Source organism: Macaca thibetana, chromosome 19 (genome assembly GCF_024542745.1).
Source record: "Macaca thibetana thibetana isolate TM-01 chromosome 19, ASM2454274v1, whole genome shotgun sequence".
Taxonomy (NCBI): Eukaryota; Metazoa; Chordata; class Mammalia; order Primates; family Cercopithecidae; genus Macaca; species Macaca thibetana.
The window spans coordinates 40,664,197-40,679,296 of record NC_065596.1 but is presented as its reverse complement, the minus strand read 5'-3'; the positions used below and the strand labels follow the sequence as shown (position 1 = coordinate 40,679,296).

Sequence of the window (15,100 nt, the reverse complement as noted above, 5' to 3'; positions counted from 1 at the left end):
CAGGAAAGGCTCCACACTTGACTTTCCCTCCTGTTTTCTTTTTTTTTTTTTTTTGAGACGGAGTCTTGCTCGGTTGCCCAGGCTGGAGTGCAGTGGCCGGATCTCAGCTCACTGCAAGCTACGCCTCCCGGGTTCACGCCATTCTCCTGCCTCAGCCTCCCGAGTAGCTGGGACTACAGGCGCCGCCACCTCGCCCAGCTAGTTTTTTGTATATTTTAGTAGAGACGGGGTTTCACAGTGTTAGCCAGGATGGTCTCGATCTCCTGACCTCGTGATCCGCCCATCTCGGCCTCCCAAAGTGCTGGGATTACAGGCTTGAGCCACCGCGCCCGGCCTGCCCTCCTGTTTTCTTATCGCCGTCAACCCCTGAATGTGCCCTCCGGGATTGTCTTCTCCACCTTCTCCACCTAGCCTGATCCTTGTGCGTCTAGCTTCCTCTCAGGGACTGTCCTTAGGGAGTGACTTTATGCACAGACTTCACATGCTCTTCCTGCCTCCTTCATCCCCATAAGCCCCCATCCTAGCCCCATCTGATTATTTCTTCCCTCTCTCATTTCCTGTTATGCTGTTGGTTTTCTAACCTGAAGGGTAACTGCTTACTCCTTAGTTTTTTGCCGTAATTTCTAAATCTTAGGCTACTTTCAGGCTAAAAGTTTTCCTCCAGCTGTGGTTTTAGTCTCATTCTATAAGTCTTGGTAGGTAGTTTATTCATTGGAAATTTTTTGTTTTTGAGACAGAGTCTTGCTCTATCACCCAGGCTGGAGTGCAGTGGTGCCATCTCGGCTCACTGCAACCTCCGCCTCCTGGGCTCAAGCAATTCTCTTGCCTCAGCCTCCCAAGTAGCTGGGATTATGGATGCGCGCCACCACACACCCAGCTAATTTTTGTATTTTTAGTAGAGATGGGGTTTCACCATGTCAGCCAGGTTGGTCTCGAACTCCTGACCTGAAGTGATCTGCCCGCCTCGGCCTCCCAAAATACTGGGATTACAGGCATGAGTCACCGCACCCCGCCCCTTGGCACTATATTTAAGTGATATTTTTGGACACTGAGGTAGCCTCATTCCACAGGTTTAGATCTGAAGCATTTTCACTATTGCTTCTTCCCATGTATCTCCTGGTTTGCAGGTCAGTTTCTTCTTTGAACTCATCAGTGACACATTGGTTTATATGGCTTTTAATTTCTTTTTTTTTTTTTTTTTTTTTTTTTTTTTTGAGACGGAGTCTCGCTCTGTCGCCCAGGCTGGAGTGCAGTGGCGCGATTTCGGCTCACTGCAAGCTCCGCCTCCCGGGTTTACGCCATTCTCCTGCCTCAGCCTCCCGAGTAGCTGGGACTACAGGCGCCCGCCACCTCGCCCAGCTAGTTTTTTGTAGTTTTAGTACAGACGGGGTTTCACTGTGTTCGCCAGGATGGTCTCGATCTCCTGACTTCGTGATCCACCCGTCTCGGCCTCCCAAAGTGCTGGGATTACAGGCTTGAGCCACCGTGCCCGGCCTATATGGCTTTTAATTTCAAAAAATATGTTTAAAATTTCTTTTTGCTGATTTTTATCTATGTTAATTTTAACTAGACATATTCCCTGCATGGGCACCACTATTTTTTTTCACTGTTTATAATTTAGGTGGATTTTCACATCTCAAGCCAGCTAAGAGTGTGGGAAATAGGACTCCTTAAAGCAGAGATATCACAAGTGATTCAGATTCATGAAGGTAACACATTTGAGGGTGTATCATTGTACCTGGCCCACAGCACTCAGTAACTGTCACCTTTGATTTACTTTTTATTTGAGATGGAGTTTTGCTCTCCCGAGGCTGGAGTGCAGTGGCGTGATCTCTGCTTACTACTACCTCCGCCTCCCAGGTTCGAGTGATTCTCCTGCCTCAGCCTCTTGAGTAGCTGGGATTACAGGCGCCCGCCACCACACCTGGCTAATTTTTATATTTTTAGTAGAGACGAGCTTTCACCACGTTGGCCAGGCTGGTCTTGAACCTCAAATGATCTGCCCGCCTTGGCCTCCCAAAGTGCTAGGATTACAGGCGTGAGCCACCGCGCCCAGGCTGTCACCTTGATTTAAATGAATGCAGCTTTCTTAGTGTCTTGATATTTGTGAATATCTATGGAGTTTGATGCTGCTCCTTTTGCTGCTTGTTCTGTTTTTCCAGGGTCCCCTTATCACTTGGCCGCCTGTTATATTATGTTTGATTTATTACAGATACCCCATCAGCCTGGGTCTCTCTTTACAGCCTTTGTACACATAGGTCTCCACACAGGGATTTGGATTATTCCGGGATCCCACATCCTCACTGTCCCATCCCCTCCACGGCCCCCCCAATACCTTTCTGAAGTTTTCTAGTCCCTCCTTTTCGTTTGTGCTCCTTAAAGCCCAGTGCCATGCCTGACTTTGGTTCCCACTGAGTTCTGTTACAAGCATTCTACATTTGTGGAAATTAAATCTTTGGCCAGGTCATTTACCTGGGCTGGAATAGGGTTCTCGACTGATCCTCCTTCCTAAACACCCACCCAATGGGAGAGGCTGATACTCAACATGCAAACCTTGTTTTTTACTTCTCCAGGAAAGGGGATGTTGGAAGACATTCTGGAACGGGTGGGGTGTGAAGATTTACAAATAATCTTTTTTTTTTGTTGAGACAGAGTCTCGCTCTGTCACCCAGGCTGGAGTGCAGTGGCATGATCTTGGTTGACTGCATGCTCTGCTTCCCGGGTTCACGCCATTCTCCTGCCTCGGCCTCCAGAGTAGCTGGGACTACAGGCGCCCGCCACCAGGCCCGGCTAATTTTTTGTATTTTTAGTAGAGACGGGGTTTCACCATGTTGGCCAGGATGGTCTTGATCTCCTGACCTCGTGATCCACCCACCTAGGCCTGCCAAAGTGCTGGGATTACAGGCTTGAGCCACCGCGTCCGGCCATACAAATCATCTTTGAATATCTGCTTCATGATAGGTCTTGGAGGTGCCTTGTGGGTGTGGCTTGGAGGGATGGTTACAAGGAAATTGTGGATATTAAGGAAGTCAGGAAAGGAAAAGATCACTCACAATTCAACAATTCAGAGAAAGCTCCTAAGGGACTTTCTGGCTGCTTGATGCCCAGAGGCGAGGCCCTCACTTCCTATTAAGGCTCAGGACTTGATAGAGAATTTAAAGGGGCACCAGAAAAACTCGGTAATCAAGATAAATTTTTAATGTAATATATTTAAAAATACAAATTAATGCATAAAGAAAACACCCATGTTGAACAAAATGGTTACAATTGTGCCTCCTCTTCAACACTACCCCACCCTCCACCCAACCCTCGAGAAGTTTCCTTCAAGTCGAACCTGTAAGATAAAAATAAAAACCTGTAAGAGAAAAGATGAAAATGAGCTGGGCACAGTGGCTCACGCCTGTAATCCCAGCACTTTGGGAGGCCAAGGCAGGTGGATCACTTGAGGTCAGGAATTTAAGAACAGGCTGGGCAATGTGGCAAAACACCATCTCTACTAAAAATACAAAAAATAAATTTTAAAAAAATTAGCTGGGCATGGTGGCAGGCGTTTGTAATCTCAGCTACTTGGGAGGCTGAGGCAGGAGAATCATTTGAACCCAGGAGGTGGAGGTTGCAGTGAGCCAAGATCGCGCCATTGCACTACAGCCTGGGAGACAGAGGGAGACTCTGTCTCAGAAACAAAAACAAAAAACAAAAGAAAACACCTTGGGGATTTCTGGCTCAAGCCTCCGATCCTCACCACCACTATCACCAGGGGATCTTTTGCTCTTCACCCAAGTCCAGCCAGCATCCCCTACCTGGGGAAATGTGACCAGACTCTCCCCGTCTCCATTCTGGGAGTTTTCCCCAAGCCAATCTTGCTGTCCCTGAAAACAGCCTTGGGGTTCCCTATCCTGGTACACCCTCCTACTCTAGGGGACACAGGGGTGGTGTCACCCCCAAACCGGGAGCCCTGAGGGAGCATCACCTCTCCCTGAGCCGCTTCTGCCCCAACCTGGCATCTGCTCAGGAAGGGCGCACCAGGGCGGAGACTTGCGTGGTGAGCTCAGCTCACCTGCAGGTGAAGGTCAGCACACAGTGGCCACCCGGGACCGCATTTTCCAGAATCCTTCGGCGGTCCTGCGATGCTCTGACAGTCAGCAAATCTCATTGGCTTGCAGAGGAGAAACTTGTCCATGTCACTTGGGCATCTTAACAGTGGGCTCCTAAGCTTGGTTGTGTGCGCTGTGCAGATGTCCGAGGCACCCTGTGTGGGCAAAGCCAACTGCTTGCCTGCCTCTCTAGCTCCAAAACAATCCCCAGAGGCCTCTGCGGTTACATCCACTACCCACCCTACACACCTTACGTGTGTCCTATTAATGTCAGAAGCACTTCTGATCCGTGGCCCCGGCTGGTTGGCATCCGGGGAGGCCTCCCTCCAGGTCTTCCCCACACCTCCGCACCTCGTTACCTGACCGGCTTCAGGATCCACAGCATGCAGCCGCGTTCGGTGAGTGCCCTATAGGCAGGCAGCATGCCCCTCTGTGCGTCCCTGTGTTACTCACGGGGACTCAGGCTGGGAGCCGTAGATCTGTCTCAGAACTCGGGTGCTCTCCTGTGGGCACCTCCAGGCCATTTTCCTTTCACTGGAGCCCACAGGGTTAGAGACAAACCCTCACTCTGTTGCTTGGGGACAAGGGCTTCACTCCCTGGCCCGAGCTTGGGGCTGAGCTTGAGGGTGTTGGGTCATCCTGGGCCCCCTCTGGATGGGAATTGGCTGCCCTGGTGATTTCTGTGACATCCCCGACCCCAACTGTGGGGCTGTGGAGCGGACTCTGCTTCACCTTGTGGGGAGGGGTTTTCCACCTGAGAGTCAAAAAAGAGGTGAGAGTTACCTGTAATTCCATCTTGGATGTCAGCAGAATGGATCCCGTTACCTTTTCTTGCCCTGGAGGCTGCCTTGTTGGTACTGGGGAAAGTTCATTCTAGTTCTGGAAGAGCGGCTCATTCGAACAGGGGTCCTCCCTCAGCATTCCTTTCTGCTCCATCCGTACCGCAGTCACTCATGAAGTAGTTAATGGTAAACACACATGGAACAGTTTAAATAAAAGTACAGAGATGTGTGCGATGAATTGTTCAGTGATGTGGATGAAGGGCAGGGACAGCAGAGATGCCTGTGATTTCAAGTGGGTGGGGAGGACTCCCAGAAGTAGGGCTGTCTCAGCTGCCCCTGAGCAATTTGGTACCTTGGAAGTCCGGGGGAAGGCATTCCAGTGGGAGGCGGAAGGACGCCCAGTCTCAGAGGCTGGGCTCTTGCTAGTGTGGACGGATTATGGTGGCCAAGGGCCTTCCTAAGGTTGATTTTTAAATATGCTTCGGTGAAGATACAGACTAGCTGTTCACACATAGAACAAGGAGAAGCTTGATATGGGCTGACCTCTGCTCACCACAACTTCTGCCACCAGGGTTCAAGCGATTCTCCTGCCTCAGCCTCCCAGATAGCTGGGATTTACAGGTGTGTGCCACCATGACCAGCTAATGTTCTTGTACTTCTTTTTTTTTTAGTAGAGACAGAGTTTCACCATATTGGTCAGGCTGGTGTCAATCCCCTGACCTCAGGTGATCCACCCGCCTCGGCCTCCCAAACTGCTGGGATTACAAGTGTGAGACACCTCACTTGGCCAGTCTGCACTGTTTCTTAGTGTCAGTTAATGTCTTTCTCATTCGGATGTGACCTTCAGGGTCTAATTTTTGTATTTTTAGTATAGCCAAGGTTTCATCATGTTGGCCAGGCTGGTCTCGAACACCTAACCTCCTGTGATCCATCCGCCTCAGCCTCCCACAGGGCTGAGATTACAGGCATGAGCCAGTGCTTGACCTTGCCTGGCTAATTCTTTGGATTTTTCAAGAGGCGGGGTTTCACCATGTTGGCTGGGATGGTCTTGGATTTCTTAACCTTGTGATCCGCCTGCCTCAGCCTCCCAAAAAGGGATTACAGGTGTGAGCCACTGGGTCCAGCCTCAGTATAATTCTTTATCAAAATATGTAGGAAAAATTAAAGGGCACAAGCATTGTAATACTTAAGATGCAATCTGTTGCTGAAAGACTGCCAGAAACACATGAAATGTTTCATGTGGCCGGGTGTGGTGGCTCATGCCTATAATTCCAGCACTTTGGGAGGCCGAGGCAGGTGGATCACCTGAGGTCAGGAGTTCAAAACCAGCCTGGCCCACCTGAGGAAACCCTGTCTCTACTAAAAATACAAATGTTAGCTGGGTGTGGTGGCAGGCGACTGAAATCCCACCTACTTAGGAGCCTGAGGCAGGAGAATCACTTGAACCACCGGGGGGCAGAGGTTGCAGTGAGCCGAGATGGCGCCATTGCACTGCCCTGGATGAGAGTGAGACTCCCTCTCTTTTTTTTTTTTTTTTTTTTTTTTTTTTTTTGTTTGTTTTTTTTTTTTTTTGAGACGGAGTCTCGCTCTGCCGCCCAGGCTGGAGTGCAGTGGCCGGATCTCAGCTCACTGCAAGCTCCGCCTCCCGGGTTCACGCCATTCTCCCGCCTCAGCCTCCCGAGTAGCTGGGACTACAGGCGCCCGCCACCGCGCCCGGCTAGTTTTTTGTATTTTTTAGTAGAGACGGGTTTCACCGTGTTAGCCAGGATGGTCTCGATCTCCTGACCTCGTGATCCGCCCGTCTCGGCCTCCCAAAGTGAGACTCCCTCTCAAAAAAAAAAAAAAAAAAAAAAAAGTTAGTGCACGAAAGAAACACAATTTGAATAAACAAATTTAAATGAACTAAGTAACAAATGATTTCCTGTTGTTTCTTTTGGTATGTTATTTTGGGAATGTTATTAATCACTTATGTCAAGGGCATTGGGAAGAATTTCCAGATACTCTGACATGAATGACAGCTTTATCATACATAACAAACCTAGGCTATCTTAGGAAATTAGGTATCACTGCCAAGGATCTTTACATGAAAGGATAAATTAAAATTACTATCAACTTTGTAATAATCAGATGCGCTGGCAGGCAAGTTGTGTCCTCTTTTCTCAGCATTTGTTTCCTTGATTCAATAAAACAAGTGCCAGCTATCTGCAGAACACTCACTAGACTGTTTAACAATATGTGAAACGCAGCCTGCACACTCACAGATCCTTGCCACGTCTGTTGCCCATCCTTTCAAAACCTGTGTTACCCTGTGGCTAGATTTCTCAGCGAGATGAAAGAGATGAATGAGAACCATCTTCTTTGAGGTCGCTCTGCACAGCAGCTGCACGTAGACGACCTCTCTGGTGAGGTTTATCCTTGCCTAGCGTGTGGTGGCCTTAATCCTGGAAAAGACGCCTCTTAGGGTGTAGGGGGATTTAAATCCTTACGAGATCACCGTCACTCATCCAGAACCTCATCCAGATCCTCACAAACCCAAACTGGAAATGCCAGGAAAACGATTGACATCCGGCCACACCACCCACACAGAGGCATGGGAGAGGCTGAACAGAAGAAAGGCTTATGTGCAAGAAATTGCTCCTCAGTGAACAGGGCACATGTGTCCCCACGAACACGCACACACACGCGGACGGAGATAGGAAGAGAGCGCGACGGAAACAGAGAAGGCAGAGAGAGAGAAACAAGAGAGACACCTAAGTGAGCACAGACACCCACACACAGACACCCCCCCCCCCCACCCCAAGACACAGGGACATACAGCAGTTAACACCTACCCCCAGGCAGCCCCTGAAGCTGCCGGGTTTTGCTTTCCGCCACTGCGACCCAGCGGTGAGAGAGCAGCCCACGGGCACACAGGCAGACCTGTCCTCTAGATCCCTAGGGCACCACTTTTGGGGAAACTCACCGGCACAGCGTCCGCGCACGCCTGAGGCTGGGATCCCGCGCTGCCTCCCGGCGATCCGTCTGACGTTTCTTCCTCCCGAGGTTTCTTCCTGCTGCTCCACCCTCCGCGAATCCCGGCCTCCGGAGACCATCCTGGTAAGGCCCCGGCCAGGCCTGGTCTCAGCCCCGACTCGGACGCACGATCACACAGGGCTCCTACTTCGCCAAGTCTCAGGGACCCATCCCCGGGCAACGGTGGCGGTCACTGTGACCCAAGCGGCGGCTCGCGCTTCGCGCATGCGCACTGGTAGGGCCGACCCCCCCCTTGCTCCCGAGAGTCAGGCTGCGGACCCTTTAAAAAATGGCGGCGACGCGGCGGCTGCGCGGACTGAGACGCCGGTGGCCGTGGCGGTGGCGGCGGCGATGGCGGCGCAGCCCGAGGCGGCGGGTGGGAAGAGGACTGCGAGAGGGGCCTGCGGGAGACCCAGGGTCGGACCCGTAGGAGTCCTGTCGTCGGGACTTCCTTGATCGGTCTTCTGCTTCGGTTCCCGGTGGACGGGGAGCTTCAGGGTGCCGGCTGGGCTGTGCGGACCCCTCTTCGGATCCGATGATGGATCCCACCGACCGGGTGATCGGGAATGGGGTTACAATGTAGTGAGGCGGGAAGGGTCTCGCTGGGGCACAGAGAGATCCCCAGGGCCGCAAGGCGTGCCTCACTGACGGCTGAGAAGGCACCGACCCAGGAGCCCACTGCCTCCCTCCTTCCCGGCTGGAGCAGTGGCCTGCCTTCATCTCCAAGGCCCGGGGGCTGCGGCACCCCGACACTGCTTTTCGCCACATGTGCCAAGAGAGACAGAGGCGAGTCCCAGATGGAGCCAATGTGAGCACACGAGGCACTGACGTCCCCCAAGAGCAGATGGAGCGAGCGTGTGTCTTTGAGGCAGTAGGGGGCGATGGCGAGACGGACAGTCATGTCCAGCCATGCGCCCGGGGGCCACGGGAGACCTCCCCGACCAAGCTGAGGAAAGGCCAAGCACACCTGAAAACCTGCGAGACAGGGCCTGTGCCCGAGTCCAAGCCACGTTCGGGGACGCCTGCCAGAGGGTCCGTCCGAGAGGTTTCCACAAAGCACCCCCCGCCCCCACCCCGCCACCGGCTAGGTACCCCTGACGCCACCTCCCCCGCACCCAGCAAAACCCAGTCCCTTTGGCTCCCTGACATCCGTGGCAGCCAAAAGATTCAGTGCTAGGAGGCGCTTTCCCCAGGAGCAGAGGAAGCGGATGGTCCTCAAGAATCAGAGAGGGAAGTGCAGGTGGGATGCAACACCACCTTTCCTGGAAGGCAAATGTCAGGAACCGTCGGGTCGCCTCCCGCTCTTCCTGGACCGACCACGCAACCATCACGTGGGCCATGGAGACCCAGAAAGCTTCCCTGTCCCAGACAGGCATGGAAGCCCAGAGCTCCAGGATCACCACAGCTGCCCCATCATCCAGAAATAGGTTTGGAGAGGGAAACAATGGTGACACGGACCCCCACGAAGTTTCTCCCTGATGGACTGGGAAGTCTTCTTTGTTGAAGACGTTGAGCCAGACGAAGAGACCCCTAGGCTTCTCAGAAACAGGGCAGACAGAGCAAGAGGGAGGACAGAGCAGATGCCAGAGCCCAGTCAGGAAGACGGCGCAATGCCACCACCACGGGCGTCCGGGGAGGAGGGCCAAGTGGGTGACTGGGCCAGGAAGGCCAGCGTTGGAGTGAGAGAGATGCGTGCCCCATCCCGTTGCCGGCTTCCTTCTCCGTCCCTGTGTCGAGCTGTGGCTAGATTCCTCGATGAGGGCAAAGGGCGAGAGAAGTGAGAACCGTCTTCTTGAAGTTCTGTGGGCACCCTCCTGCGGGTGGACAAGGAGCACCTGGGAGGCCTTTGTCCTTGGCTGGGGTGTGGTCGTCTTGATCCGAGCAAAGAGGCTGCTCAGGATGGGGAGGGGATGAAAACCCCTGCGGGTCCGAGGCAGATGCCCACATTGCCCAGGCCTTCCCAAACCCAAACTGGAACCGCAGGGAAAACGACTGGCAACCGGCCACACGACCCAGGCAGGGTCGCGGGGAGAGGCTGCCCAGAAGAAAGGCCGACGTCCAAGAAACCACCCTCCGGCGCACAGGGCACATGTGTCCCCACGAACACGCACACACAGGCAGACGGAGATAGGAAGAGAGAGCGACGGAAACACAGAGAAGGGAGAGAGAGAGAAACAAGAGAGACACCTAAGTGGGCACAGAGACCCACACACAGACACACACACACACACACATAGACACACACAGACACACGCACACACCCCAAAGACACAGGGACATACAGCAGGTAACACCCACCCCCAGGCAGCCCCTGAAGCTGCCGGGTTTTGCTTTCCGCCACTGCGACCCAGCGGTGAGAGAGCAGCCCACGGGCACACAGGCAGACCTGTCCTCTAGATCCCTAGGGCACCACTTTTGGGGAGACTCACTGGCACAGCGTCCGCGCACGCCTGAGGCTGGGATCCCGCGCTGCCTCCCGGCGATCCGTCTGACGTTTCTTCCTCCCGAGGTTTCTTCCTGCTGCTCCACCCTCCGCGAATCCCAGCCTCCGGAGACCATCCTGGTAAGGCCCTGGCCAGGAATGGTGTCAGCCCCCACTGGGACGCACGATCACACAGGGCTCCTACTTCGCCAAGTCTCAAGGACCCATCCCGGGGCAACGGTGGCGGTCACTGTGACCGAATCGGCCGCTCGCGCGTCGCGCATGCGCACCGGTTCGGCCCACTGCTCCCTTGCTGCGGAGTCAGGCTGCGGACCCTTTAAAACATGGCGGCGACGCGGCGGCTGCGGGGACTGACCCTCCGGTGGCCGTGGCCGTGGCGGCGGTGGCGGCGGTTGCGGCGGCGATAGCGGCGCATCCCGAGGCGGAGGGTGGGAAAAGGACTGCGAGAGGGGCCTGCGGGAGACTAGGGTCGGACCCGTAGTAGTCCTGTCTTCCGGAACTCCTCGATCGGTCTTCTGCTTCGGTTCCCGGTGCAGGAGGAGCTTCAAGGTGCCGCCTGGGCTGTGCGGACTTCTCTCCCCATCGGATGATGGATCCGACCGGGTCATCGGGAATGGGGTTACAATGCAGTGAGGCAGGAAGGGTCTCGCTGGGGCACAGAGAGATCCCCAGGGCCGCAAGGCGTGCTGTCGCCTGAAAATGCACGGACCCATGAGCCATACGCTGCCCTCCTTCCTTGGTGGAGGCGGCCTCCCTTAATCTCCAAGTCCCGAGGGTTCGGGCATCCCGACGCTGCTTCCCGAGACATGGGCAAAGAGAGCCAGAGGCGGGTCCGAGATGGATCCAATGTGACTACACGTGGCACTGACGTTCCCCGAGAGCAGATGGAGTGGGCGTAGCAGACGATGGGCAGACGGTCCGTGATGTCCAGCCGTGCCCCGGGGGCCACGGGAGACTTCCCCGACCACGCTGAGGAAAAGCCAAGCACACCTGAAAACCTGCGAGACGGGGCCTGTGCCCGAGTCCTATCCCAGCCACATTCGGGGATGCTGCCAGAGGGCCCCAGAGGTTTCGACAAAGTACAGGCCGCCCCCACCCCGACACCGACACCGGCTAGGTACCCCTGACGCAACCTCCCCCGCACCCAGCAAAACCCTGTCCCTTGCCTCCCTGACATCCGTGGCTGCCAAAAGATTCAGTGCTTGAAGACACTTTCCCCAGGAGCAGAGGAACAGGATGTCCCCTCAAGGATCAGAGAGGGTGTGCAGTTGGGATGTGCCACAGCCTTTTCTCGAAGGCAAGAAGCCAGCCACAGTCACTTCCCGCTATTCGTAAAGCAATTACTCAGCCATCACTTGGGATGTGGATTTCAAGGGAGGTTCCCTGTCTCAGAAAGGTATGGAAGCCCAGAGCTCCAGATCATCACACGCGCCCAATCATCCTGAGATAAGTTTCAGAGGGAAACAACCATGAACCGCATCCTCACGAATTTTCTCCCTAATGGATTGGGACGTGTTTTTTGTCGAATACATTCAGCCAGACTAAGAAGCCCTTGGGCTTCTCAGAAACAGGGCAGGCAGAGCAAGAGGGAGGACAGAGCAGAGGCCAGAGCCCAGGCTTTATATGGCACAATGCCACTGCCTCGGGCAGGCGGGGAGGAGTGCCAAACGGGTGACTTGGCGAGGAAGGCCAGCGTTCGGGTGCAGAGGTGCTTGCCACATCCCGTTCCCCACGTTCTTTTCCTTCCTTGTTTCCAACTGCGTCCAGATTTCTCAATGAGGGCATACGGCGAGAGGATCGAGAGGAGTGACGTCGATGGGCACCTCTCATGCAGGTGGATAATGAGCTTTTGTGAGAATTTTGTCCTCTGCTGGTGTGTTGTCGTCTTGATACTAGCAATGAGGCCGCTCAGGTTGGGGAGCTGATTTAATCCCCTGAGTGTCCGATGCAGCTCCCCACATTGCCCAGGTGGTCACAAACCCAAACTGGAACCTTCGGGGAAATGAATGACAACTGGCCACGCGACCCAGGCAGAGATTCGGGGAGAGGCTCAACAGAAGAAAGGCTAACATATAAGGAACCGTCCTTCAGCTCACATGCATCCCAATATACTCGCGCACACGCGCACACACGGACGTAAACAGGTAGAGGGCGATAGTCGAGAAAAGAGACAGAAACAAGAGAGAGAAAGAGACACAATCCAGACATACTGGAGTGGCACAGTAACATTCACTCCTAGGCCGCCCCTGGAGCCTCCGGGTTCTGCTCTCCGCGACAACGACCCTGGGGTGAGAGAGGAGCCCTCGGGCACACAAGTAGACCTGTCCTCTAGATCGCAAGGGCAAGACTTTTGGAGAGACTCACCAGCACACCGTCCGCGCAGGCCTGAGCCTGGGATCCTGCGCGGCTTCCAGGCGCTCCGCCTGAGGTTTCTTCCTCCTGGTCGACCCTCCGAGAATGCTGGCCTCCGGATACCATCCTATCGACGCCCTGGTGAGGACTGGCCTTAGCCCCGAGTCCGATGCGCTCCCACAGAAGGCTCCTCCTTCGCGGAGCCTCAAGGACTCGTCTCCAGGCAATGGTGGCTGTCTCTGTGACGTGAGCATCGGCTGGCGATTCGCGCATGCGCCTTGCCAAGGCTGACTGGGCTCTGCTTTGCGTCAGGCTGCAGCCCCTGAAAAAAATTGCTGGGGCTGTGGGTATGAATCGGAGTGTGCGTATATGTCTTCGGAAGAATGTACCCTGTTCTCTGGAGGGTGGTTTCTGGCTCGTCGGCCTCTTTTTGGTGAACCTCTTTCTCCGTTTCGGCCTGGCTAGTGTAGCTGGTCGTGTGACCGGAACCGGCAGTCATTTTCCTGGCGGTTGCACTTTTAGTTTCTGAAGGCCTTGGCGAGGTTTGGTGCTGTGTCGGACCCAAAGACGTTCAATTCACCTCCCCATTCTGAGTGGCCTTGTTTCTAAAATCCTCCACCCAGGAGCAGAGAACCCGGATGTCTCTCAAGAATTAGAAAGGAAGTGCAGATTATTGCAAAGCACATGGTAGCTAACACTGGATAGATGAGGTGAACACTGGTTTGCTAATTACCCATACTTACGCCCCAGGGAAGGAGAGCCCAGCACACCATGCGGGGTACAGTGCAGCAGCACTCAGGAACAAAGTAATCAGGTGGAGGCTATCCCAGGAGGCTTTGTAGTAGCAAGAGTATGGGAGGTAACACCTGGTTCTTGAAGGAGGGTGTGATTGGCCTGTTTGAATAATTCTCCAGGCTGGCTGGAACCTGAGGCCCATTGCTAGGCAGTAAGCAGGTAATGTGCCTGGTCTCTGAGGGGAGTGGTTCGGCTAGGGCAACTTATTCAAAGGAGTACAGTGGGGCAGGGAATATTGCAGTTAATCCATTTAGGCCTCCTTGTTTTCCCCCATTGTCAGGGCACGTGTAATACTAAGCCTTAATCTTAGGCCTTATACTACACTTGACTCCTTGATGCCTTGACATCTCTTGGCAACACTGAGACTTCTAGAGTGTAGAAGTTTTACTGGATGGAAGGTCTTGACTGCAAGTTGCCCACGTTTCTGGCTCGTTGAAGAAAGAATTAAACTACATGAAGCAACAAAAGAACGAAGCCCCGAAAGAGGAAAGAAGCAACGAAACCGCAGATATATTGAAGCGAAAGTCCACTCTACAGAGCCAGAGCAGACTAGAGCAAGGGGCTCAAGAGCCCAGATTACAATATTCTTTAGGGTTTTTATTAAGCTAAAGAATTTGATAACATCCACAGGTGCCCTTTCGAGGCCTCCAATTGGTTACACCCTATGAAGGATTGGCCCGTGGCCACTCAGAAGCTGAATTGAAGACTTCTGTCTTGTTATTACAGGAGTAAGGATGTCACCTGTGTGCTGCTTAACCTGGCCTGGCCTAGAACTTGCTGCACCTGCTGTTCTTTTGCTTCCGCCTTAACCCTTGGTTATGCTAATTTTCTTTCCTTTCTTTCTTTTTTTTTTTTGAGATGGAGTCTCTGTTGCCCAGGCTGGAGTGCTGTGGCGGGATCTCGGCTCACTGCAAGCTCCGCCTCCCTGGTTCACGCTATTCTCCTGCCTCAGCCTCCCTAGTAGCTGGGACTACGGGCGCCCACCACCACGCCTGGATAATTTTTTGTATTTTTAGTAGAGACGGGGGTATCACCGTGTTAGCCAGATGGTCTCGATTTCCTGACCTCGTGATGTGCCTGCCTCAGCCTCCCAAAGTGCTGGGGTTAAAGGCATGAGCCACCACACCTGGCCAAAGTTTTTAAGTTTTTTTAAATAAAATAAAATATGTGAGTATAGGCCAGGTGCAGTGGCTCACGTCTATAATCCCAGCACTTTGGGAGGCTGAGATAGGAGGATCACTTGAGTTCAGGAGTTCAAGACCAGCCTGGACAACACAGCAAGACCCCACCTCTAAAAAAAAAAAGTGTGCATGTGTGCGTGTGTGGGTGTGTGTAAGATGACATAAACAAGTGTGGGTATATCAGTCATTGTTCACCAGTTACTGATGCTGTATAATACACCACTCCAAACTCAGTATTATAAGACAAATATTTTACCGCGCTCACTGATCCTATGGGTTGGGAATTCAGACAGCTCACAGAAGAGATAGTTTGCCTCTGCTCCTGATGTCTGTGGCCTCAACCAGGAGGATTCAAAGGCTGGAAATAACCTGATGCCTAAGGGCTGCAAACCTATGAAGCCTGATTTGCACACATGTCTGGCACCTGCGGTGAGAGGCCTC

General features: G+C 53.6%; 3 protein-coding genes and 1 pseudogene across 11 annotated transcripts in view; 2 read left to right on the top strand and 2 right to left on the bottom strand.

Annotated features, from left to right (window-relative positions):
- The window catches only part of LOC126942129 (60S ribosomal protein L37-like), a 303,593-nt gene that overhangs the window by 106,817 nt on the left and 181,676 nt on the right, over positions 1–15,100 (top strand). The window lies entirely within an intron of this gene.
- LOC126942109 (uncharacterized) lies at positions 3,187–8,798 on the bottom strand. 4 transcript variants are annotated; one of them, XR_007721496.1, is made up of 4 exons: positions 4,878–5,244; positions 4,344–4,597; positions 4,058–4,249; positions 3,187–3,334 (listed from the first exon to the last, which is right to left on the bottom strand). XR_007721496.1 is itself a non-coding variant. In XM_050769334.1 (4 exons), exons 1-4 carry the CDS (start codon positions 7,966–7,968, stop codon positions 3,287–3,289), a joined length of 465 nt encoding a protein of 154 aa, XP_050625291.1. In that variant the 5' UTR covers positions 7,969–8,798; the 3' UTR covers positions 3,187–3,286. The 4 variants fall into 4 exon arrangements, 2 of the variants coding, with proteins under 2 accessions (XP_050625291.1, XP_050625292.1); XR_007721497.1 differs by having other exon boundaries at positions 4,344–4,461; XM_050769334.1 differs by lacking the exon at positions 4,344–4,597 and adding an exon at positions 7,839–8,798 and having other exon boundaries at positions 3,187–3,355; positions 4,878–4,951.
- Positions 8,455–9,085, top strand: LOC126942096 (uncharacterized; annotated as a pseudogene). The gene has a single exon (XR_007721495.1). The product of XR_007721495.1 is annotated as an uncharacterized LOC126942096 (transcript).
- LOC126942101 (proline-rich protein 2-like) lies at positions 9,085–12,215 on the bottom strand. The gene has a single exon (XM_050769328.1). It carries the CDS (start codon positions 11,042–11,044, stop codon positions 10,499–10,501), a length of 546 nt encoding a protein of 181 aa, XP_050625285.1. The 5' UTR covers positions 11,045–12,215; the 3' UTR covers positions 9,085–10,498.